A 27843-nucleotide genomic window follows, 5' to 3' on the forward strand; every position below is an offset into this window, starting at 1 on the left:
CATCATTGTCGTCAAGTCTGCAAGCTTACCCAAAGGCCTGGTCCCACATCCATGTTTTTAATTTCCTTCTAAAGGAGAGGAGGGATGAAGTTGACCTAATTTCCCCAGGGAGCGAATTCCACAGGCAGGGGGCCACCACTGAGAAGGCCCTGTCCCTCATCCCTGCCAACAGTGTTTGTGACAGGGGCGGGGCTGAGAGTAGGGCCTCTCCAGAAGATCTTAAACTCCTAGGTGGGACATAGAAGGAGATACGTTCGAACAGGTACACTGGGCCAGAACCATATAGAGTTTTATAGGTCAAAATCAACACTTAATTTAAAAAATATGAACACAGCTCAAGGTGTTATCAGACACAAAGGGGACATCTACACTATAGAATTAAAACAGTTCAACACCACTTTATCTATCTTGGCTCAATGCTTTGTAGTTTGTTGAGGCACCAGAACTCTGACAGAGACTGCTAAGGACCTTATAAAACTACTCCTTCCATGGTTCTGTAGCATTGAAGCATAACAGCTAAAGTGGTGCCAAACTGCATTAATTCTACAACGTAGATGCATTCATCTACGCGTTAGTGGGCAGGTCTAAACCGTTACTTGTTGCCTTTCAGCATACATCAGCCCAAGCTGGCAAAAATAGAGTTCAGCACCTCAATTCTATCCTCTTTTCTCCCATTTGAAAAACAAACAAACAGGAAAGTAGGCAAAGAAAACAACAAGTCAGGCCTCTCACATGAATAGAGCTATCACATTTATGAATCATACACACATATTATCGATTTCTTCTAGTTCATTATACAAGTTCACATCTTAATTATAAGCATCATGTAGAGAATTAACCTGCAGTGTGGGTCATGAAATCTTAACTGTGTTTGCATTTTATGGGGCAGGACCCATAAATAACAATAGCGGTTCATGCACTGAGTGGGAGGGAAACCACTCTTTAGGATAAATAAACAGTACAAAAGACTGTTTAAAGACACCGAAGTGAAAACAAACGTGACTAGCTAATTATGAGCACCCTCTTCATAACCTTGATGGAAAATCCCACCCACCCTCTATGCCATAGAATCCAAACTGCCTGCATGGAATTTATTCTGAGTTACTACACCAATGAGCACGCAGGATGTGAAAGTATCTCATAATATGGAAGTAAAATCTCCCTTGAGTATTCCAAGCACTAGCCAGAACATCAAGCTATTGATGATGACCCTAGAAGAGTTATGTATTACATATGTGGATAACAGTAGACTGACTTTGTTGTTTTGTGTGCCTTCAAGTCAGTTCTGAGTTATGATGGTTCTATCATTGGCTTTTCATGGCAAGATTATTCAGAGGAGGTTTGCCACTGCCCTCTCCTTAAACCAGAGATTCCCAACATTTTTTGACCAGGGACCACTTTGACTAGGGACCACTCTCCAGCATTAGTACCAAGAGTGGTTATGAATTGGTTTTTGGTCAACTTTAGATTTGGTTTGGTTATTTGGGGTGCTGATTTAGTTTCTGATACAGAACATATGCCATCCAGTAGTTGTAATCTGCTTGCCCACAGAAAACCATATTTAATACGCCTCGGCACTATAAGAGGGTTTCGTGAGACCAGTCACTCTTATTGCAATGGTGTAGTAATGGTGAGGTCACGGACCATATTTGAGTTCTTGCGGGTCACTGGTGGTCCATGGACCACAGGTTAGGAACCACTGCCTTAAACCAAGAGATTGTGACTTGTCCAAGGTTACCAAGTGGTTTTCTATGGCTGACCAACTATATTATTTCTGATTTTGCAAAGTCCTAGTCCTCTCATCTCTGTGTGTATCTCTCTGTGATGTTACAGGAGATTTTCCAAAATGATTATTTCTTCAACTTTCCCAAATAACTGTATTTTCTATTATAGATAAATAATACTCTTGGCAGTGCTTGTGAAGATGCTATTTTGAAATGGTTCATTCTTAGCCCTGTGCTGAAAAAAATCACTTTCTCTGTTGCTCCTCATATTCTACCTAGTGGGATACATATGGTCCAATGGAACTTGGTGCCTCTGGTGTCATATACAAGTCAATTAATCCAAACTTTAGAGGAGTATTAAAGATGTTAAACCCAATCCTTTGAATAAATTCAACATCTTAGATTAATATTTTACCATTCAGATTTAAACCGAAGAGAAACATGCTGTCCCTCCGCTATCATAGCTACCTGCCTTTGCTGCACTGTTTCTTTTTTATTGGTTTTTTAAAGAACCAGAATATCTTTCTTTGAAGTTCCAGCCAGCTATGGAGTGAGATTATGGTACTGGATTTTAACAATGGTTATAACTGTTGCTACATTTTACAAGATACTGAATGTTGCTCTTTTTTATTGTTTGAATAGCTTGTAATTTTAATATAATTTTACTCTTTTATCAGTTGGTTTACAATGCGCCTTTGGAAGGTTAATATCTTAAAAGCGGGAATAGGCATTTATTTAATAAAAATAATAAAGCTGAACAAATTGTTCAGGAGTTAAGTTATGAACGTGTCTCTCAAAATATCTCTGTGTTGTTTCTACTTTAATTTAACCTATCTCTCGGTGAGACTAAGAGAAGAGTTAATTCTCATTTTAATGCTTATATAATTTCTTTCTTCCTATCAAGTTTGAGTCTTCATTTCTAATTCCTGCTCAGATATATTTTCATGTCATTACATGAACCCTCCCCTTTCCAATGTTTCTAACCCTTCCCTAAATATGCTTATGCTCATAATTTTTGGTGTACAATGACACTGATTTTTTTATCCGCCTATTTTTTTTTAAAAAAACAACCCTTCTCAAATCTTTGTATTTTCTGTACCCCACTTAATATCATTGTGTCAAAATCCAAGGAAAATGTACATTTTGGTTGACATATTAGCATATTCATCCATAGCTCAGCTACAGCTCACAAGCCACTATAAATCATTCAATCTCAGGCTGCTTCTACACAGTCTCAGAATCCAGATCAGAATGTGCTTTAAAGAAATCCAATTCCACTCTGGAAAGTCTCCACATGCACTCTGGGAACTGTGAAACAGCTCCCATGGAGTCCACAAAATTCTCCTTATGTCAAATCAATCCAACAGAAAGGCAGATGTTTCTCTTACTCTGTTGGGAGAAATGTGCTGAAGTGTAGCAACCCATTGGATGAGAATCAGCAATGGAGCTCACCCTCCAACTTTAAAAAAGTGTGTGTGTGTGGGGGTGTGTGTTTGTTTTCTTCCTGAAATTGAGATATTTAGATCCTGCATCCAGATATTCCAGTGGTGGCACTGTCTACACGAGTGCTGCACATATTCATTCCGAATTTTTGCTCTGCTGTGTTTACACACAGATCAGCTGCAGCACATTATATCGCTGATTTAGGACTTTCTCCTGATTTTTAAATAGCATTTTCTGTGTGGTTGAACACTGCAGCACACATTAAGGGTGTGGGTTTCCTAGCCACCCCCTTCTTGTAATCCACAGTATTCTGGATTTTATAGCATGTGTAGATGGGGTCTCTGATGTTTCCCAAGCTTTTCAAAACTGTGACACCTACTTCGTATACACAACATTAAATTGTCCCTGATGAATGCTTCATTATGTCTCAGATAAATCAATTCAATCTTATTTAATGCTTAGACCATTTTTTTGCACACAGAACAAACAAGTAAGTATATATAAACCCAATTATAAAATGATAAAATGCCAAACAATGCAAAACTTAAAATACTACATAAACTAGAAGCCAAGTAAAATTCAATATTATTGAAGACTTAAACATGAGAACTTTGAATAAAAGAAACTATACAAGTCAACCATTCAATCACTGATATAGAAAATTTCATACTCATGATTGGGATGTCAAACTTCAAAAGCTTAGAGTAGTAATAGAAGTCATTGAAGTGCTACTTGGACATTTCCAAAATAATAGATCTAAAGAGTGCCTTATTGACTAAAGAATTGAATGCATATGCAGGAAATGGATGGACCAACTTCACAAAAAGCCTGTTATAAGGTGAACTAAGGTTTACCACATGGAAATGTATGCTAACTTTCCACAGAATTATGTCAGAAAGCTAATACTTATTTTTTTTCCTTACTCATTACCGATGCAGTTCTACATAGTTCTACATTAAATAAATCTTTCTTATGTAATCCAATCAACATTAGATCACATTAGAGGTCACATTAGATCACATTCACCATTTTGCATCTCCTTCTGAGCTTACAAAATTGGTTTTAGAAATTGACTTATGGCTACAGTTCCAAGGTCAACAAATAACCATTAATCATACCACAATTACAATTCTAAAGTAACCATTTAGCTTCATGGTTACATTTCCCACTGTTTTGTTGGTGAAGTTTTTTTAATGTAATATCTGTCAGTATTAGCCTCATGACCCTAGATAATTATTGACCAATGTTAAATATGCTTTTTTTAAGTAAGGTCTTAGATGAAGCGCTGGCAACACAATTTCAGGTTTTATTGGATCAGATGGATTAGATGGGTCTATTTCCCATCTGAGTTCAACCCTGATTATGGGATTGAAGCATCTTGGGCATTGAATCTAAACCAGGAATGCAACAGGATGAGTGTGACTGTAGTGTGTGATCAGTATGCTGATGATATTCAGCTCCATGTCTTTTTATTTGCACCTGATACCAGGAGGCTGTTAGTCTGGAATTTACAATCAGTATTTGGATGTAGTGAATATGACTGGAAGTGTATGAATAAATTGAGACTCAATCCAGAAAAAGCAGAAGTGTTGTTAGCCAGTAGGGAAGCTAATTTGCAGTTGTGATCATAGCTTGTTCTGGATTCACATGCACTCTATCTGAATTATCAGCTCCATAGCTTGGTAGCATTCTTAGATGCAGGGCTGCTCCTGGAAGGCCAGATGGCTGTGATGGTCAGGACTGATCTGCCCAGGTTTGACAAGAATATTACATCTGGCATCAGTAGTTTAGTAAACTCTCAAACAGACTAGTATAATGTGCTATATTTGAGGGTTTCCAGAAAAAAAAGAAAGCTAATGCAAAATGCAGCAACCTATTGGTGTCAGTGCTGTCATTTAGACACAAGAACTGCATTGGTTTCCAGATTGCTTCTGAATTCAATTCAAGGTATGATTTTAACCTACAAATCCCTAACTGGCTTTTGTCTTAGAGCTCTGAAAGACCGTTTCCTCTCATTTAAGCTTGAGTGGAATTTGAAAACTCTAGTGATAGCTTTGTTGTGCATCCTAACACATTGTGAGGCTGGGTTGTTGTGCACATATGTTACTTTCTCTGTAGCAGGACCTAGACTTTGGAACTTTTTGCAAAGGGCATGATGTATAAAAACAGAGTTATATCTTTACTGGGTTAATCAAACCAGCATGAAAATATATGCAAGCTTTCAAGATCTTAGGTTACATTCAGAATTTCTTTTAAGTTGGCAGTTTGTTTGTTTTTGAAAGACAACACCACAGAACTCCCAGCTAGCATAGCCAATGAGATGTTGGTTGGAGAGAATCTGGGAGCTGTATTTTCAAAAGAGTATATTTTCCAAGCTCTGGGGAAATAATGATGTATGTTGAAAATTTGTTGTCAGCATACTGTCTATCATAATCATAATCTATAAAAGTTCATTGCAATTTCTGGCTCCCACCATTTAGTTATTCATTAAAACACTGTTTTGTCTAGACTCTGCTCTAATCAATGAGACATTTGCATACTGCACTCCCTTCTTAACACTTCAGCCTCTTCCAATAACACATATATTTGCCTTTCATGCCTTATGGCTAATTGTTCAATTACAAGGACATAAGCTGCTCTGACACCTAGGAGTCAACGGAGCGCTTGTTGCAAAGCGCTCATGGCCATAGAAATGATGACATTTCTTTATCAAGTGTCCGCTTCTCACTTCACAAAGCAAAGCATCATTCGCACTTAAATAAATAACTTTTAAAAAACAACTTCAGGGTCTCTCACATTTTCTTGCTATCAGTTCAGTACTGAATCTGATAATCCATAAATCAGTTATGAGTTTGTTTATGGAATTAAAATATGCGGTGAAAGATGATGATGGTATGAATTGCAATGGTATATGAAACATCAACAAGCACCTGAGAAAGCAGGCCATCTTCAAGGGGACACATAGAGAAAAAACTCTGCTGGAGAATTGATTTTTGTTTTTACATTTCCAATTTCTGTAGGAGAAACCAATGAAGTTTTAGGATTCAAGGACAAAATTGTAAATGCACATACATCATGATGGCCACTAAGCCAAAATGCTGTTGATGTGAGAAAATCAGTCATCAAGCATCACATAATAGACTGAACTTTTATATCAACCGTGTTACTCTATTGGAGTGATCATAGGGTGGAGCCTGGTCACAGCTTTTGTTGCCCATCAGAAATATAGATGGAATTTTAGAATATATTTCTGAGCATATGGAAATGGAATGAGGATTCAAGTCTATAATTCCAGAGAAGAGAACCAGTCATACACTCACCTCTCTGGAGACGAAGTATAATTTTCAAGAGAAAACAAAGAAAACAGAAAACACAAAAAGAAATATGAATGGCTTATATTAGCATGGCCAGCTGGGTGGCTTATGAGAGGTTTTGCCTCAACCTCTTACCCATTACCAAAGAAGGAAAACTAAAGAACTTGAGGGAATAAGCGGTCCAATTTTCGGGCCCTGTTCATGCTTTGCTGTCCTAAGAGTGGCTGCTATGGTTGAGCAATTGATTGGCAAGCATGAGATGAAGCCATCTACTCTGAGGGAAATGATCAAAGCTCTGCAGGTCAAGAAGACAGTTCTGAGACCAAATATGTTTATTTTGCAAGGTCCAGGAGTTCAAGCTGTTCCAAGAGTTTCTGAAATATGAATCATGTGGACCCCAATAGGACATAACAGTCTTTCTCATCTCTGATTGGTACAGTTCCAGGATGAACTTTACAATGTTTTGTACACAGTCATTTTATAAACAAAACAAAAAATACAGTAAGAGCTACACCAGGACAGACCAAAATGCAGCCCAATATTGTCTTCTTCATATTACCAGTCAGGTGCCACTGGCTGCCTACCAGCAAGGCATGTGTGCAATTAAAGTCACCCTCTTCTTTTCCCAAGTGAATAGTATTCAGAGGTATATTGACTCTAACATCAAATGTAAGGTATATCATTGTTGGCCTAACCTACAGAACACAACCCACATGCAGGTGCAATTGGAGATAAGATAGCAAATGTTTTGGCATCAGTTCAAAAATTCGTCCTGCACCGATTCTCATCGACATTCTGCTTCTTATCAGTACATCCTACTGGACACGTAGGAAAAAAAAAATCCTTGGATTGGATTGATTCACAATCAGGGGATCTTTGTGGCCACTACTCAGCTTCCAGCCAATTTCTGGGATGCCTATGTAGGCACTCCGAAGGGAACCCTGTCTCTATAATCCACATCCTGATCCAATTTATGGATGTGGAGAAGCAGCTCTACTTTTTCTTATCTTTTCCATGATAATATATTTTAGATTTTTCATATCTGGATGAGGCTTGTTGTAATTACACTTGAATAATGTATTCAATGTTCAAGGACAGTTTTAGAAATAAATAAATAACACTAACATATAGCCAATATGTCTAGAAGCCACTGATGGCCTTGTCCCTTCATGAGTTTGTTTATGCCCTTTCAAAGACATTTAAATTACAGCTATGATTCATCAAGCTTTAGATACAATAACTTCTTTCCAAGGGATTCGTATTGTATTCTCAGGCTAAGCATGGTCATCACAATCTAAATCACCAGATGACTTCAGGCTTCATGCTCGGCTTTTCCCTCAATTTTTGTCATTCATTTCAACAGAGGGAATAGATTGACATTTTCAGCTCTGCTCCTGTCACCCATAACTAATTACTGAATGAAGACACTTAGGTGCAATTAAGGGTTTATGTCAACTTCATCCAAAGAGTCAAAGCTCATTGATCTGCTGCAGTTCACATCATCCTAGCACAGGAAAAGCTCGCCATTTTAGTTTTATGCAAATATTATTTCTACAATTTTTTACCCTCAGATAAAAAACATGGAAAGAATTTAGACAAAAGAAACCCCCAGTCTCTTCCAAAGTTCCTTTCCTCCCATAAAAACTGAAAAATTGAAAAAAAAACCCCCAAAGTAATTATTTAATATTTTCTTTTAGAACAATGAATAAAAGTTTTAGACATGTCCATATACATTATCCCTCAAAATTATTTCTAATACCTATATAACAGGAAAACTAAAATAAGACAGTGTAAAATATAATCTCATTAAAATTCTTGGTCTTCGTTATTTTTTTCAGTTCTTTTCAAGAAAATGAATGCTTTATATCTCTTTGACATGATAGAGTACCATGGTAGACAAAATAATTTCTAAGGCAGACAAAATAATTACTCATGTTGAGAAAGTCTTCCATTTAATTTTTTTTCTTCTGCTCTTAATAAATTAGCAAAACCAAAGTGGTTCTTTACAGTTTAGAACTTTGTAGTTCTATTTCCAGCATAATAAAAATAAATGAATAAACAGAATGTCAAATTGGAATTGTTGGCTAAGTAAGAGAAGTCCAATCATAAGCATTTTGTGGCAATCAGAACTACAGACACTATTTTCCTAAAGTAAATAAAGAAGATTTGCATTATGTAAAAGGTTTTAGTACTATAATTGAACAAGAAGGCAATTTCCCCCCAAATTTTAAAGAATTCTGGAAATTTTACATATTTAGTACCAATGGAGTCTTACAAGTTGGCCATAAAGTGGGCAGGGTTGAAAAGACAATGTTGCCTCTTGTTCTGGTCCTGAATGTTATACCCTCACTAAAAAAAAATGAGGTGTTTTGTTTTTCAAAACTGGAAGTGCCTTTCACATCGCTAATCTCGTGCATCTTGCTTTAGTTGAGAATTGTTACTCCTCTTTTTCAATAAATTAAAAAAATATATATAAGATGTATCTCAAGCCTGAAAAAATGTGAGGTCTAAAGGCTTTCTCTGGGCTATATGCTGCATGCCTGGTAGGGGAATTGCATGCCTGGTAGGGGAATTCCTTCCTTCCAAGAGAAAATGGATACATGTGGTTTCAAACTCTGTATTTTACACATCACCAACTCCCACTGATTTCAGCTCAAAGCTCCTTCATGTGTATTCAGGTTCAGAATAAACATTGGGTAGGTGTGATAACATAATAATGTAAAATAATATGGAACATAAAATTTAGCATAATTATAAACCAACATTTTTTTTTGTCGTGCCAGGAGCGACTTGAGAAACTGCAAGTTGCTTCTGATGTGAGAGAATTGGTCGTCTGCAAGGATGTTGCCCAGGGGACGCCCAGATGATTTGATGTTTTTATCATCCTTGTGGGAAGCTTCTCTCATGTCCCCACATGAGGAGCTGGAGCTTTCCATTGATCTACTCACATTTCCATGTTTTTGAACTGCTAGTTTGGCAGAAGCTGGGGCTAACAGAGGGAGGTCATCCCACTCCCCAGATTCCAACTGCTAATTTTTCGATCACCAAGTTCAGAAGCTCAGCGGTTTAACCTACTGCATCACTGGGGCTCCGGTTTAAGTATATAGCAGCATTTTCTGGTTCTAATTTAATGCCTCTAATATCACTATTAATATGAACAAACATAAAAATAATACACTGGCTTATTTGGCATGTGTGAACTAATGGAAACATCAGTGTTCATCTCTAAAGAACAGTCCGATAAAATTCCTCTCAGATAGAGTAAGCTAATGTATCTTTGCTGAAATCAAAACACAACTGTTCTTTTCTCATTCTGCAGGCTCAGCAGCATAGATATCTCAGTGCAGCTAAATGGTTTTACAAGAAAGTTGTAAGTGCAGGTTTTAACCTAAATATGGATGGTTGTTGTCATGCAAATCAGACCACCTTTTCCTGCTTTCCCCCTTGAATTGTTCACTCATCTACACTCTGCAATTATTTATCAGGAGATTTTTATAAGAAGCATTTTCAAAATGATAGAACTGCATGCTGTTTCGACTTGTCTCTTAGGTGGAGAGAAATTTCAAAACTCTAGAATAGGAGGTGCTGAAAAATGTCCTACCTTGCCAACATATTGGTAGTCTGAGCCTGTGTACTCCTCTAAAAGAAAGAACTGATTCCACATCCAGCTTCTTTTGGCACGATTAAACACGTTTCTGTTATTTCTAGATAAATCCAAAACCTTTGTGTTTTCTGGAAATCCACTAGTTCTTTTGGATAGCGGCGTGGAAGAACTTTGGTAGGGATGACCGACCCAGAAGAGGATCCAGAAAAAATGATAAGTTCTCATTGTGACGGTACAACAAAAAGCCTAAACCGATGATTTCTTTCTTCACCTTAAAGCAAACTAGTTTTCAGCAGTGAAGGTAGCCTCATTCATCCTTCATTCTTCAATAATCTTTTCCTGGGTCTCTATGGATCTCTGAAATGAAAAAGAAAAAAGAAACAACAATTTATCAACCATTTATAGGGCTACTTAGCATTCCACGGGTAATAGCAAATATGACAAAAAGGTAGCTGTAATTGCTGCAAAAAGGAATCCTATTAAGCCTCTCAGTTCTTAAATGCTACAAGTGGCCCTCTACATATGGAGAACAGAGTATCTTTGTTGAGTAGGAGGAATAATAGCACTATTTATTTTGCTCTTTATTCCACTTACTTGAAAAATGCTAGTTTGAGAAATTTGATTGTTCCTTTGACTTTGTTCATGGTGATTCCATTTATTAGATCAAGAAAAAATAGTTGTTTTCTATCAGGGCATTTTCAACTATGGTAATTAGGTACCGTATGACATAAATAACTTCCCAATAATATGCAAGCTATCCTAGATATATAAAGTCATCTATCAACACTTATGAGTTTAACTTTTGTGAATTGTATTATTTTCAGATTTGAATAATAGGTTTTCTTGAAGAATTTCTAGATACTACAGTGCAATTCTATGGTCAAGTTTTGACAAAAGTTTATCATAGAATCATGCTGAAAAACTTAGAGCAGTGGTTCTCACCCTATGGGTCCCCAGGTGTTTTGGCCTACAACTCCCAGAAATCCCAGCCAATTTACCAGCTGTTATGATTTCTGCGAGTTGAAAGTGAAAACATCTGGGGACTCACAGGTTGAGGACCACTGACTTAGAGGTTCCTGGAAATGAAACATCTTTAAGTATGATCAACTTCCAGGGAAAATTTACCATAAAGTCACCCTGGAGGACTTAGAGGTTCCTAGAGAAGTGTTCTAACAGGTTAAAAAAGCTTTTAAAATTGTGTCCCCCCACCCACACTTTTACAGGCAGTCTTCCACTTCAAACCTTCATAAAATTGGAAGACCTACTGGTTGAGTGTGTGTGTGTGTTGACATGCTAATCAAGATAACACAGGAAGCTCTGTGTACCTTTCCATTTATTCTGAATGTTAACTCTTGGGAAATACGAGTAGGAACTCCTGGGCTGTTCCTGTTGCAGATGGTGCCCTCCTTTCCTTGAGGTCTTTATGGTGAAACATTCATTTGGTTTTACTCTTTTTAAAGAAGGATCATCCAGGTAATGGAACATGACTGACCCATTTTTGTTTCCCTTTAGATGTACCTGGGGAGTCTCAATTTTGCCTTGTCTTGGCAAGTGTCTCTGCACAAAATTTAACAAGTGCTGACACATTTCCTTGATTTCCAAACAACCTAGCAGAGAACTTTGTGTTTAGATTACTGATCTGAAGGTTCATTGGGTTATACCACATGGAGCATATATGAATATCAAATGCATGGTCTCAATAAATGATATAATGTCATTTATGGAAACCAGTGGTTAGGGAATTGCAAGCACAAAGAGATATGCAGAAAATGCCTTGAATCATTATATAGGTTTTGCTTGATGTACTGTAGAAGTAAAGTATGACTTTAATTTGAGGTAGTAATAATTTGTAATTCAGCTTGACATACTAGTTTGAGGTAGGAAGACAGGACAGATATTATAGCAAAACTTTTCCTACCAATCCTGACCAGGGCAGTCATATCATTTCCCATCTCCAAGTAAGTAACATGGATCGTGATCTTCTGCCCTTTCACTGAATAATCAAATGTATGCTAGCATATAACTCTTTGGCTTTAAACAATAAATTAGCATAGCAGCTTCCTTGAAATAGATGGCAGGACAAACAGGAAACTAAATTTCACAAGTCTTCATCTAAATAATAATTGCACTGATTACTAGATATGGGATTTTTGTTGTTTTTATTTATAACAATTCTAAAATTATGAATACAAAGCAAACCACGATGAAGGTCTATCAGACAGCAATTGTAATAAAGAATGTCATTCTTTCATTAATCACAAGAGTGAGGAAGGTGCAGTTTGCAGACAACATACAGCCTCTACAGACATAGTATAGTTGTTGTTCATTCGTTCAGTCGTCTCCGACTCTTCGTGACCTCATGGACCAGCCCACGCCAGAGCTCCCTGTCGGCCGTTACCACCCCCAGCTCCCTCAAGGTCAGTCCAGTCACTTCAAGGATGCCATCCATCCATCTTGCCCTTGGTCGGCCCCTCTTCCTTTTGCCTTCCATTTTCCCCAGCATAATTGTCTTCTCTAGACATAGTATAGACCTATAGCTTTTTTTAAAAGCCAAAAAAAGTCTCCCACATTCTTTTGGGGTACAAAAGTATTTTGACCAGTTATAAACTTAAGAGGTAATGGCTCGGGTACTGCTTATCTTTGTGACCACATCTCCCTCCTAGAAACTGATGAGGGCTCTAAGTTCTGCTGGGGAGGCCCTTCTCTCGGTCCTGCCATTGACACAATAGTGGTTGGTTGGGACGAGAGGGCCTTCTCAGTGGTGGCCCCCCAGCTTTGGAATGCCTCCAGGGAGATCAGGCAAAATGTCCTCCTTTCATAGGGACTTGAAGACGTGGCTATTTAAAAAAGCTTTTGTGCGCCAACTGCAACCATACCTTGTGAAGTCTGACTTGACCATGGTGGTCCATGCCCTAGACTGGATTACTGCAATGCACTCTACGTCGGGCTTCCCATGAAGACAGCCTGGAAACTACAACTTGTCCAACACTCGGTGACCAGATTAATAATGGGGGCGAATTACAGGGAGCAGACAACTCCCCTGTTTAAGGAGCTCCACTGGCTGCCATTCATTTTCCAGTCCCAATTCAAAGTTCAGGTCATCACCGATAACGCCCTAAACGGTTTGGGATCTGCCTACCTTTGTGACCATATCTCCCTCCATGAACCTGCCCGATTCCTTCGATCTTCAGGGGAGGCCCTCCTCTCGCCTTTGCCGTTATCTCAGGCCCACCTTGTGGGAACAAGGGAGAGAGCTTTCTCCTCAGTAGCCCCTCGACTTTGGAATACACTGCCTGATGAGATTAGGTGAGCCCCCACCTTAGAAAGCTTTAAGAAGAATCTCAAAACCTGGCTCTTTCATTGCACTTTTGGTGATTAACCATATAATCTGATATTGCTGCTACCCCTCAATATTTGTCCTTAGAGTATATCTCCTCCTCTCCTGTACAAAGACATTTCTTGACCTCACGTTCGAAGAGTATCTCCTTCACAAATAATCTGCTCCATCCCTATCTCACCCTGTGTTTTTAGTTTTTAGTTTCTTAGCTTTGGTGTTTTATTCTGTACATGCGGCCCACTCACTGTCACTGTCACAATCACTGTGTTATGATTTATTTTAATTTTATATTGTTTGCTGTATTTTTATTTTTTATGAAATTTATCATGTTATTGTGTGTGTTTGATTTCATTTATTGTATTGTGTTGTTGGGCTTGGCATCATGTAAGCTGGATTTGAAACAGAGATACTGTAACTTTATAGGTAATCAGATCTTGAAGTAGGAAAAGATACCATAAAGTTCTATCAAGAGGGATGAAGCAATTTGGAAGGTGAGGGAAGAAAGGAGTTTGAATTTTCTTAAAAGAGCTTCATAGTACTTTGTCCTACATGACTATCTGTTAAGCCTCATCCTGGAACTCATTTGGACATGTAATACACGGGGCATATGTGCCTTCTTTATCTGGGGATGTTTCCAAGACCTGTTTTAGCATGTCAAAATAGAAAGCAATAACTTTTGCGTATAACAAATAGCAATAGACCTCAACTAACTAATTATCATAACACCCTGGAGTTCAAAGGACCTTCTAAACTCAAAGAAAAATACATTATTACTTAAATAGACCCAGGATTGTTTACACCTCTGAGGAGCCCCCAAATGTTCCTCACAGCTTACGCCAAAAGCTACAAGTGCTTTCCCAAAGACAATAGTTAGCATGTTTTACTATGATCTTGTTTCTTAATGAGACAACAAAACACAACTTTCTTCTTATTATCACAGTTGTGAGGCATTTATGCTTAACAAGAATAGATGAAAAGGATTAGGGATGTAAATTCTCACTTCTTATACACACCCACGAGAAACCACATGTCTTCTCCTTGCCTGCAAGACAATTCTGTTGGCCTCAGGAAAAATTTCACATTGGCAAGAACTATGTTTTGTACCAATTATAAAAATTGGTTGTCTGACTCTTTTTGGCAAATCAAACATCCCTTGTACTCTTCCTGTGTTCATTCTTTGCTTCATAAAGTGAAGCTAAGTGTTTTGTACCAATTATAAACATTGCACAAACTGTGCAACTGGTATGATTAAATTATGAGCTGCTGCCTTCTATGAACATGGGAAACATGGAATTGGTTGTCTGACTCTTTTTGGCAAATCAAACATATCTTGTACTCTTCCTGTGTTCATTCTTTGCTTCATAAGTGAAAAGACATTAGAGAGATATTTTTGCACACACTATGTAAATCTCAGGGGGGTGGAAAGTATTTCTTTACTTCTTCTCATACTAGGGGCGAAAGCTCTCCTGAAATGGACGAATTCTCAGAAAGCATATTGATACAGTGGGTTGTTGTAAGTTTTTCATGTTCTGGAACATGGCCATACAGCCTGAATAACTTACAACAACCTAGTGATTCTGGCCATTAAAGCCTTCAACAATTCATATTGATACAGTCTCTCTTGTTGAAAATGCAAAACTTTTGCCAATATTCTTTATATTTTTGCAAAAGATACCCTTTGATCTCAACATGCAGAGGTTATCCCTCATCCAGAAACATGCTGAATAAATGTGTGCATACAGAATATTTATGCTTTTGTTCTGAAGCATACAGAATAAATTATAGTCTTTTCACACTAATGAGTTTTTCATTATAAAAAACTGGAAAATATGTAAGACTGCTATGTAGAAAATTGGAGTGGGGGTGGGGAACACTACACAATCTGTTTGAAGATAATATTAATCCATAAATTTCCTATGATCTCATGTAATCTTTTGGAGCAAGGACACTTAATGTGCACGACAAATGGTGGTTACTAAATAATGCTGGCCAAGGGCAAAGACTCAGTAATGTTCTCTCCACCACCCACATGGGCATAAGACAAATGTGCACATTTTCAGAAGTGTAGCAAGGAGGGACAGATTGAACACATTGCTCTTCCAAATAATAACTCTATCCCCAGTGAAATTTTGTTTTCAGTCCCCAAATTTCTATCATTGTAAAAAGTTCTGCCTTCTTTCTCACATGCATATTCTGTATTTCTAAATATTCAACTGAATTTTTAACTTTTGGGGGAACTGAAGGATCATTTCATTTGGAGAGGGCAGAATTCTTATTGAGGAACAGTGTTCTCACTTTGTTCACTCCCACAGCTATAACCGTATACCGGAGATACAAAGGTTAGGAACTTATTTGCACCCTGGATAAAAAACAATGAGGAGGGAGAATAGTGTTTTCTCTTCTACAGGTTTGATGCTTTTTGAAATGGGTGCAAATACCCACACAGGGGTACTTGCACCCATGCCCGTCCCTGCAATGAACATTCTTCAAAAGGAGGAAAGGCATGATTTTGTGAGTCTCCCAGGCCCAATCTATACTGCCATATGAAATCCAGATTACCTGTTTTGATAATGCTATAATTCTTTAACTTTCACAACAACATTCCATGGAATTCTGGGCTTATAGTTTGGATAGGCATTGCAACTATCTGATAAAGAACACTAAGGACTTCATCATGTTAACTTCATCAAACTGACTAAGAATTGCAAACATAGTTGTCACTCAGTTAGTTTAACAGAGTGTGAGATAGGAGGGGGACATGAGAAGTCAGAATCTTGCCCTTCCCTGTAGATTCAAGCAAAAATAAACTGTTGCAACCTCACCTAGTTCATTTGATTCTTCCTCCCTCCCTTCCTCCTCCATGTATTTTATAGCACTATGCATAGTGTAGCCAGCCAATTGGTCTGCTGTCCATGCACATTGCAGACTCAGGCCCCTTCCACACAGCTGTATAAAAACCACATTGATTGGATTATATGGCTGTGTGGACTCAGATAATCCAGTTGAAAGCAGATATTATGGATTATCTGCCTTGATATTCTGGTTTATATGGTTGTGTGGAAGGGCCCTCAATCCCCTTTCTCCTGTGCCCATCAGTGCAGTGAAAGGAGGACAGATTGGCCTGCTCAACATTGTGACTTGTGAATGGCCACAGAACCTCCATGCGAGCATTTAGTCATCACAAGTCCCCAAGTCTGCCACCAGCAGAGCCACATTTTCTACCAGGAAGAAGAAAGTAGGTACCTCTGCTGAGATCATCACGAGGTGCCTGTGATAGCTGGTGGCTTCATGGAGCCATCTGACAGCAGTGTAAGTGATAATAAGATGACAGTCCAGCGGGGCTGATGTGGTGTAGTCACTATACATCAGGTTGAGAACAGAGTGTGTGGCCACCTTTGAGGCCTCTGGGGCCAATCCAGACCATTTGTGTTCAGGATTGGCACCACAATAAGTGGTCAATTAAGATGAGCAGATAGTGTTTTTGTGTCACAATAATTTGGCCATAACAAGTTGCCAAGTAAGTTTAGCATAAAATCAGTTTCAAACAAAACAAAACAAAAGGCTTTATACTGAACAGTACAACTGAATAAATGTGATACAACAGGAAGAAACAGTAGACAAAGCAAGTAGTTAAGTTTATCCAGATAATGAGGTGTAACCCTGAACTCAGACCACAGAGACCAAAGTTGAGGCACTTATCTCTTCCTGTGGAAGGGAAATACCCAAACAGGAGAGCAGACTGGAAAAATCTCAAGTTATGTTTAAAAGCTGATAGGAAAGTGGCAGAATGCACTAGGGTAGCTCATATTCACAGTTTTAAGTAATCCACAGGGATCATAAAATCCTCCAATCCTCACTTGCCAGGAGTTAGCCACTGCAATTGCTGGGATTCCATTACCATACTCATGGAGAGGGGAGAAAATTAAGAGGAGAAAGAATAATCTAGCCTTTATTTTAAGTGGAAAGGAAATAGCATGCACCTGGCATGCACTTTCATATCTTTTCCCCATTACACAACAGACCAGTTGAATATTCCTTCTCTGAATTACCTCTCCACTTCCTCTCCTTCCCAGGGATCAAGAGCTAAAAGGATATAGAGGAAGACCCAGAATGGTGCAGGACAAACACTTTGCTAATCTGATGTAAGATCTCAGCCAATTGTAGTAGTTGAGCCCCCGGTGGCACAATGGGTTAAACCCTTGCGCTGTCAGGACTGCTGATCGACAGGTCAGTGGTTCAAATTTGGGGAGAGTGGGTTGGGCTCCCTCTGTCAGCTCCAGCTCCTCATGCGGGGACATGAGAGAAGCTTCCCACAAAGATGGTAAAACATCAAACATCCAGGCATCCCCTGGCCAATGTCCTTGCAGACAGCCAATTCTCTCACACCAGAAGTAACTTGCAGTTTCTCAAGTTGTACCTGACATGAAAAAACAAGTTGTTGGATTCATTTTAATTGTCATGGCACCTCCTCAGTATAGAATAATGTTCAAGCCATTTAAAGTGGTATCAAAGTATTCCAACTGCAAAGTATTGACATGTCTCACACTACTAAACATTTAATAATATTTCTAGACATTATTGTGTGTGCCATTGTACTGAATGTGCTTAAAATATTGTTAGGAAAATTAAGGATATAAATGATGGATGGAAACCAGTCATAAAAGTATTTCTGACAGATGAAGCACTATCAGAGAAACAATTAACTTCCAAATCTTGATGTATGGTTGCAGAAAGATTGGCAGATAATGAAGATGACAACAAACTCACATTTTATAGATCCATAGGATGACAAAAATCTATGCTGTGGACGTTTTCCTTGTAACATGTTATCCTTCTATTGTTACTGGAGCAGAAATAAACCAAAGCATAATGTGAGGCTAAAAGCATTCACTATGCTGTAATATTGACTCATTTATTATGAACAGCAAATTTGTTTCACTATTATGCCCATTTTCTTTGCCGTTTTCTTCTGAAACAATGGGTGAATAAAACTCTTTTGTCAAAGGAAAACACAAGTTGAAATTTAAAGTCAAGAAAGCAGTACAGAGATTCTTTTTCCTAGTGCGTCATACAAATAAGCTCCCTAATTTGTCAGTGTTTGGAAAAACCTCACTATACACCAGGAAAGTGGCTGTTTGTCAATCAAACAGGTGCAGCAGGGTAATGACCCTAGCATTATGTATCCAACTGACCCCCAGTGGGCACATAAACTGTGAAAATGAGCAGTGTACTATAACATTGGGAGAGCTGAAAGGAACGGAGTGGAATGAAAGGGGTACAAGGGGCAGGCAGCTTCGATAACAGAATATATGGCCAATGTGCTTTGAGTTCATTCACCTGTCACCTCCGCCCTCCCATGAAATGGTTTTCGACACGTTCCATTTAAACCTGTCTACCATGGAGCTGTTATATAAAGCAGAACAGTGAGCCTCATAAAACTTGAAGCATTCTTTTCTCACTAGTAAGCGACTCGCCTTTCTTCTTTCAAAATAAATAAATAAATTTGGCAACACGCTTCAGGACTACATAAATAGTGTGGCTGCAGAGCATGAATTCCACAGGTGAGTTAATTAGTGCCAGGGATCGTTGGTTACCCTGGCTGGTTGCCAGCAAACAGTCCACTTGTCATCACATTCGCTCCGGCTGCCAATGGAAAGTGACTGATGATGGGCTCGTTTTTGCTCCATGCGTCTAGCTCCTTTGTATTAAAGAGGAAAGGATTTTGAGTATAGAGCAGAACACACATGTGTGCTAAACTATTATTTTATCATTAGTTCAGGCTGGTTGTGTCACTGGGGCATGGAGTGGGGAGACTGTTACTGGAAACTGTTCTATCCCAGGCAACATCATTTATTTTCTTCCCACACACCTCTGTGACTGAAACCTGTGGCAAACCATTATTCTTGCATTGCATTCTAGATTCCTTCGGCCATGCCGATGGGTAAGGGAAGCTGAATAAAATGGGTACACTGGACATTTAAAGAAACTGCTCTCAGAATGCCATTGCTCCTTCAGGGGGGACTTTTCCCCACTTCCAATTTGTTATTTTTCACAGCTTTGGTGTCACAGGACAGATTTTCTAGCTGAAAAATGGCTTGGGAGGATGGTATCACAGCTGTTAAGCACAGCTTCTTAATGTCTTGCTCAAGTGTGATATGCTACAGATGACTACAGCTGGGGATTTAATCTAGGAGGAGACTCCCTTGCTTGCTTTCTTGGAGATAATTCCTTCTCAGGAGCTTGGCACATTGATGCACTGATATGAATCAGGTTTTCCATGTGGCTGTATGTGTAAAATCAGGGTACCTTTTCCTTTATTCTTCCTTAGATCAACGTTATCAAGAGATATTTCGTTATTTCTGGAAGGTACAATAAAGCTCAGAAAGAGGTACACCATTACGAGTTCACCATTACATGTCTCAGAGGAGAAGGAAAATTAAGTACTCTATTGTCAAAGGCTTTCATGGCCGGAATCACTGGGTTGCTGTAGGTTTTTTAGGCTGTATGGGCATGTTCTAGAAGCATTCTCTCCTGAAGTTTCACCTGCACCTATGGCACGGCCCTCAGAGGTTGTGAGGACCTCAAATCTCTGAGGATGCCTGCCCTAGATGCAGGCGAAACGTTCAGAGAGAATGCTTCTAGAACACGCTCATACAGCACAAAAAACCTACAGCAATCCAAATGAAGTACTGTCAGGTAACACATAAAAAGGGTATAAAATCCCTTACATATTTGGAATATTTAAGAGATGAGGGAAAGGTGGACAGTACACCTTCATATTCAAGATATTTGTAAAGTTCTCGATAGTTCACTTTTTTCTTTCTAAATGCACATGCCAAGAAAACACAGTTCTGTAGGCATGGATAGTGCCCTTTTTATAGTTTATTCACTAGGGGGCAGTGGACTTCATTATAGATAAGTGAGGCCAGAAGTTTCTCCTTGTTTTGTTTTTGGTTCAAGTAAGACCATAATGACATGCATTTTATCATCCGTGCTATAGATTTGTTTCATACTAATTTTATGCATATGCTGTTAAGTATTTTATGTCTGGTACAATTATTCTTATTATATTTGTTTGTGCAGTCAGCTGCTAAGACGGCAAATTACAGACTACACCAAAATTGAGAATGAAAAATAAAGGCCACAACTTTATGTGGTTACAGCTGAATGTGGGAGTTGTCTTGGACATGCATCTGGATCCAGGCACCAACCCTTGTGTTGGTCAATTAGCTCCTGATCTGATTCAGTGCTAGATCCTGGCCTGTAGGGCCTGAAAGTTGTCTGCTGTTCTTCCCCAGCCTCAGACACTTTTAGGCCACTTCTACACTGGTGTATAACTCAGATTATCTGATTTGAACTGGATTATATGAGTCTACTCTGCCATATAGCATATAAATGGATTATATGAGTCTACTCTGCCGCATAGCATTTGATGAGTGAGTCAAGAACTTCTGGCCACACAGATGGATGGTAATGAATTGTGATATCTTTTGGATGACTTGGCTTTATGTAATTATATGATTGCTTTTAATGTATTTTATGTATTAATGTGTTTTATGGTGTGATGTTTTAAACTACTGTTTTTGAATCATGTTGTAAACCGGCCTGAGTCCCTCTCTAGAGGTCGAGAAGACTGGTATATAAAAGTTCTAAATAAATAAATAAATAAAATCCAGTACAAAGCAGATAATCTGGATTTTATATGGTAGTGTAGAAGAGGTCTCTGCCCACTGAAGGTTTGCCTGCCCCCCTCAACCAAACAAGACTGAAGGCCACTCCCCCCGAGGGCACCAACTGAGGCCCCTTCGCAGACTAAGGACCTCATCAGATGGGGTGGGGGGAAGCCTCCAATCAGCATGGTGAATTTGGTGGACTGCAAGGGACACCATTACCCCTCACTCTGAATCACCTGCTACACAGCTTTCCCCATCACATGGGGGAAAGCATTGCCACCCACCTTAACCCCGTTTTTCTTTATGAGAGCATGGGAATCCTCCCATGTTTTCTGGGAAATATCTTAGCATACTGCCATGATGCTTCCTCTACAGCAGTGGTTCTCAACCTGGGGTCCCCAGATGTTTTTGGCCTACAACTCCCAGAAATCCCAGTCAGTTTACCAACTGTTAGTATTTCTGGGGACCCCAGGTTGAGAACCACTGCTCTACAGACTCCTGCCAGAAGTAGCCTTACGCCATCTGATGGCATCTGGCAGGCTCCATCAAGGAAGCATTTTGGAAGCATCATAGGATACTTACCAAAAACTATGTGATGAAGTGGTAATGCTAGATGCACCAAAACCAATCTTGGGTCCATGACCCATGCCAATTACCTCGTACAAGGTTGTGAGAAAATTAATTGCAGCAAACAGGCAATCATTACAATCTACAACTGGTAGAGGGTGGATAGACGTCTGAAGAAACCAGGAATGCTAGTCTGTTCCTCTTCTTTTTTTTATACCCAACTGGAATGGAAACCTCAATCTGGTACTCCAGCTGGGTCTGGGTACATGCCCACCAATGAGTTGGTAGTGAGTGGCAGAGGTGTGATTGGCTGGCAGAAGGAAGGCAGCCAGTCACCACAAGAAAATTTTGATCTGGCCAAAACTAGGGAGCCCAGCAACATGGCTAGCCATGTAGCTCTGCTCCCGACCTGCAATCTGAACATCCCAGTGAGTCAGGATGTAACATTAGTGATGGTAAATATATGAACAAATAATATTAAGATAAATTCCAAACATAATAGTTCTAAAATAAAAAAGTGCCCAGTTTCCTGACTAGTTTGTCCTTGAAATGTGCAAGGCAAAACTCTTGCTTTAAGTCTACAAACACCTAAGAGACATTTCCCCCCAGAAAATGCCTTTCAGCTTTAATAGACCAGAAACATGGCATAATTAAAAATACTGACAACCTTGTCTTGTGATAAGCAAGAGGAAAGTGTTTCTCATTGAAAATCAGCTTTCCCTAGTCTGGTGCCATTTAGATGTTTTCTACTAAAATTCCCATAATCCCTGCTAATAGTCAAATTAGCAGTGTTATTGTGGATGTGTCAGCACAGTGGGTTAAATGGCTATCTACAGGAAATCTGCTGACTGGTCGTTGGCAGTTCAAAGCCGCAAATTGGGGTGAGCTTCTGACTGTCAACCCTAGCTTCTTCCAACCTAGCAATTTGAAAACATGCAATGCGAGTAGATCAACAGGTACCGCCTTGGCGAGAAGGTAAAAGGGCATCCCATACAGATATCCATCTGTATTAGTTAAAAGAATGTAAAATAGGGTGATGATAATGAATAAGTTCTAAGCATATGTTGACACCTTTGATTTTTTTTTCATATTTCCCAAACTCTAATGATCACCACTTATTTAGCAAAGATATTTTAAACTAAAACTACCTTGACCAAATCAGATGATGGAGAGCACTCAATTTGTCACTCCAAATATCACAGTTGTGAATTTAGGAAAGATGATGAAGCTTGGAAAAATTGCCCTACCCAGGAGCAACAGTTCTGTCTCTAACTTATCACTGCTCTCTCCTGCTTGCCTTGTTCCCCAAAATCTACCACCCAAGGCAGTTGCTTCAATGTGCCTAACAGCAGAGTCAGCTCTGGCTCAGCCTGCAAACACTGGAAATACATACATAGTGAGGGACAAGCCTGATGGATTGTTTGAATTTTCTGCAAGTAGCTAATACAAACTTTATTTATACCCTGCCACCATCTCCCCCAACGGGGACTTGGGGCGGCTTACATGAGGCCAGGCCCAATTAACAAATTACAATAAAATAAAAAAAGAATTACAATAAAATAAACAACATCACATTAAAATACAAAACATATAAGCATAATAAACAATATATACAAAACATGGGGAGGGGGAGCAGTAATCCAAACATAATGACAGTGAGCAGGCTGCATGTACATAAAATGATTTAAAAACTCAGGGTGAGATAAAGGAGCAGAATTATTTGTAAGGGAGAACACGTGGAGAGACAGGGTAATAGGCAGACCATCGTAGGGGGGGGGGGCGTACTCCTAGGACAAGAATATTGGGGAGAGCAATATAATAAGATTATGTGACTACTCTCCAAAAGCACAATGGCAGAGCCAGGTCTTGAGATTCTTTTTAAAGGCTTTAATGTAGGGGCTTTCCTAATCTCTCCGGGCAATGAGTTCCAGAGTCAGGGGGCCACAGAGGAGAAGGCTCTCTCCCTTGTACCCCCCAGGTGGGCTTGTGAGACTGGCAAGGGCAAAAGGAGGGCCTCCCCTGAAGATCAGAGAGTTGGGGATGGTTCATGGAGGGAGATACGATCATGAAGGTAGGTGGGTCCCAAACCGTTTAGGGCTTTATAGGTAAGAACCTGTACCTTGAATTGGGACCGGAAGATGAACGGCAGCCAATGGAGCTCCTTAAACCAAGAGTGAAAAGTAGCTCCTAAATGACAGAGAGAGAATTTCTGAATTATGTTTTCTTGTTTTGGAGATAGCTGGGGTAATTTTTATGTTCTAGTTGGTGATGATATATAGCACTGTGGTGCCATCCATAATGAACTCAGTTTAAAATAGTAAAAGAGCAGCTTTGACATGACTTTTCAAATTATGTCTGTTTCAAGCAGTTACTCTGAAAGCCTTGCTCCATTTTCTAGATTGTGAATTAGATTGTAAACTACTACTACTACTTCTCCTCCTTCATGTCTTTCCAAAATAATAAAGAAGATCATATTTAACCAAAACCTAGGTAGGATGAGCAATTTGATGTCCAATCATTTTCAGTGTTGGGACTGGAAAAATAACTTCATTATAAACATCTCTCTGTTCCAGTTTGACCTGATTAGAAATTGTCCAGCAAGGAGAGTGATGTGTTTGAAAAAGGGGCAGGTAAATTATCAAAATGGTGTGTAATTACATTCAAAGGGATACACACACACACACACACACAGAGAGAGACACATATATATATCAGAAATCCTTCTTCACTCAATAAGGTCAAGCAACTGAGGCAAAATAAAAACAGAATAAAATAATGCTTCACCATGGTAATATCGTCATTGCATCACAAGAAGCTGTTCAAGAAACCTTTATGTTCTTAAGCATTTAAAAGATGTTTCTGCTAGGCATTCTGCTTCAGGTATATTTTCCACCAGCCCAAATGTCCTATAATGATCACTTTCTCTGCTTCTTTGCAAGACATCTCCCCAGTACATGCCCTCAGTCCACTGATGGAGAAACAGCCATTGAAATGTGAAGTCTTCTCAAGATTGGTCTCAAATGCAGAATCTTTTTTTGGGGAGAGGAGGGGGATAGATACAATGCAACATCACTGCCATTTACCTGCAAGACTTTGTTCATGTTTGCCATAATGTCTTGCTCTAATGTGAGCATCTAGAATCACATGCAATTCAAAGCTCAAAGCTGTTCACCAATCTTGAGTCATTGAGGTTTCTTCAGCCTCATTTCCTGCTCATGGCTCTTAGATAACCTGATATCGTCACTCCAGTCTAATCTATAGTCTAAAGCAGTTTGGCTACTTCCAGATACCTTCCTACACCTGTCATTGTCACTGGATGGATGACATTTAATTCTTCATTATTGGGGTAGAATAGCTCATTCTTTAGATTTTCTCAATTACTTGATATGTTTGTGTTTCCAGATAAAGTCATTAGCTGATGGTTTTCAGATGCATTTCAGATGACTGGTGCTGTGACCTCAATAAATATCTACTTTTAGTTTTATTCTGTTTTAATCGTTTAGATCAGCATTTCTCAACCTGGGGGTTGGGACCCCCGGGGGAGTTGTGAGAAGGTTTCAGAAGGGTTGCCAAAGATCATCAGAAAACATATACTTCTGATGGTCTTAGGCACCCCTTTGGCAGAGAAGGCTGAAGATCTCTCCACCTGTCCTTCTCTTCCTTTTTGGAAATGGAAAATCCACCCACAAAAAGCCCTTCTCCACTGTGATTGGCCATCCTTTCAGCAAAGGGGAGGGCTGTTTCTGAGACTCCAAGTGGGGAGGGGAGATCAGATGTGCTTGGCACATGGCAACGGGGTGCGCATGTGTGGGCAAGGGAGATATGCGAGGATGGAGGGAGGCTTACACCAGAGAGTCCCTTCACGGCATGGGAGTTATGTGTGAGAAGTTCAGTTAAATTCTATCATTGATAGGGTTCAGAATACTCTTTGATTGTAGGTGAACTATAAATCTCAGCAACTACAACTCCCAAATGTTAAGGTCTATTTTCCCCAAACTCCACCAGTGTTCACATTTGGACATATTGAGTATTCATGCCAAGTTTGGTCCAGATCCATCATTCTTTGAGTCCACGGTGCTCTCAGGATGTAGGCAAACTACAACTCCAAAATTCAAGGTCAGTGCCCACCAAACCCTTCCAGTATTTTCTGTTGGTCATGGGAGTTCTGTATGTCAAGTTTGGTTCAATTCCATCATTGGTGGAGTTCAGAGAGCTCTGTGACTCTTGGTGAACTACAATTCCCAGAAATAAAAAACAGCCCCTCCTCAACTCCGCCAGTATTCAATGTTGGTCATGTAGGTAGTTTACCAAGTTTGGTGCTGATTCATTGTAGGTTGGGTTCAGAGTGCTCTTTGTTTGTAGGTTAACCATAAATCCCAGCAACTACAAATGTCAAAATCAATCCCTCACAATCCCACCAGTATTCAAATTTGGATATATTAGATATTTGTGCCAAATTCAGTCCAGTGAATGAAAATACATCCTGCATATCAGATATTTACATTGCAATTCAAAACAGTAGCAAAATCACAGTTATGAATTAGCAATGAAAATAATGTTATGGTTGGGGGTCCCCACAACATGAGGAACTGTATTAAGGGATCGTGGCATTAGGAAAGTTGAGAAGCACTGATTTAAATACTCACCTGCCTGCCTTAGAAGGGCAGTTAGTCAGCAATTAATGCTTGTTTCATGCTTTCAAAGCATATACAAAGTATATTTAACATGTTATTTATTTCATGCTCTTTTCATTCCCAACTTGGAGGAAAATAAAACATTTTAACCTGGATTTATTTTAAACTTATTATCATGCAAAACTATATCGGCAAGTACGGAGAAGTCAGAAGGACTCAGCTCATTATTAAATCATATCTGAAGATAAATGATGGGCAATTTAAAGTATGGGCTTGTTAGCAAGTATTCTTTAAGTCAGTTTCTTATACTTGTGACATTGTTGACCTCTCCCCACTCACGCAGTAGAATTCTCATAAGAGTGGGGGGAAAGGGAAATATATGAAGGGAGTCAACCTTCAATCAAGATAACTAATTTGACATGTTTTCCACTAGAGTCATCTTTGTCTTCTTTGTTCTGCTTATAAAAATAAAAATCTCTAATTCTCTTATCAATCCTTTATTTACATTAGAGAGGCCTTGCGATGAATTAATCAGTATTTACTCAATGGCTTCACAGTATAAAGGAAGCTTAATGCACTTTATGTGGAATTTATGAAGATTAAATCATTGTCAGTCTGTAGTAGTAGTAGCTGCAGAATTTGAAGAAGCTATGCCTTAATCCAACAGTTAATATCAACTAGAGTAGCACTCTTGAATCAATATAACTCACCTTATTAAATTCTCACTGATTCAATTGTTTATGAGCGATTGGATTTAGAACGTCACATTTTGGACATTTCCCCAAATCGCCAACTAACATTTCTTCTATTTTATGGAAATAAAATGAATGAATAAATACATTTATTTTATTTAAAGAAATCCTTTCTGCTCTCTCTGCATTCAACCACAGATGTGCTACACTGGAAGTAGAGGATCTGGTAGATACTAAATATACATTATTTTATGAGTTCTAACCATGTGAATGGAGTTCAAAATAGTGTACACCTTTCCCCTTCACACTTGATTTTTACAAAAATCCTGCCATGAAAGTGAGAATAAGAGGGTGACTTGACCAAGCTCAATGGGAGACTAGAACCTGGATCTTTCCATTCGTCCACACTTTCCTCCTAACCACTGAGTCATATTTGGGCCACAGTTCTGGCCCAGCTTACCTGTCCGAACATATCTCCCTCTATGAATCACCTTGGAGGTTAAGATCTTCTGGGAGGGCTTGCTCTCAGTCCTGCCTCCTTCGCAGGTGTGGTTGGCAGGGATGAGAAACAGGGCCTTTTCAGTGGTGGACCCTCAGCTATGGAACTCCTTTCCTAGTGAAATTAAATCAGCTCCCTCTCTCCTGACCTTTAGAAAGAAGCTGAAAACATGGCTATAGGACCAAATCTTTGGAGAACAGTCAGTGCAATAGGCGGCTATGAAGTAAGCGTGATGATTGGAATGGCTCCTGGATTATGACTTCAGATATGGTGTGGTTTTAATAGCTGTTTTAATGTATTGATATGTTATAATTTTAAATTTTTATTTTATTTTAATGTATGTGTATATTTTATTT

The 27843-nt window shown here is 39.1% G+C and overlaps 1 protein-coding gene across 1 annotated transcript in view; it reads right to left on the reverse strand.

Moving 5' to 3' along the window:
- Positions 1-27843, reverse strand: part of LOC132774515 (cadherin-6) — a 228619-nt gene that overhangs the window by 102959 nt on the left and 97817 nt on the right. The window contains exon 2 of the mRNA XM_060774693.2: positions 10083-10442. Coding sequence (XP_060630676.2) covers positions 10083-10310 — 228 coding nt within the window. The 5' untranslated portion in view covers positions 10311-10442. The remainder of the gene's footprint in view (positions 1-10082; positions 10443-27843) is intronic.

The sequence above is a fragment of the Anolis sagrei genome, chromosome 4, assembly GCF_037176765.1.
Source record: "Anolis sagrei isolate rAnoSag1 chromosome 4, rAnoSag1.mat, whole genome shotgun sequence".
NCBI classification, from domain to species: domain Eukaryota; kingdom Metazoa; phylum Chordata; class Lepidosauria; order Squamata; family Dactyloidae; genus Anolis; species Anolis sagrei.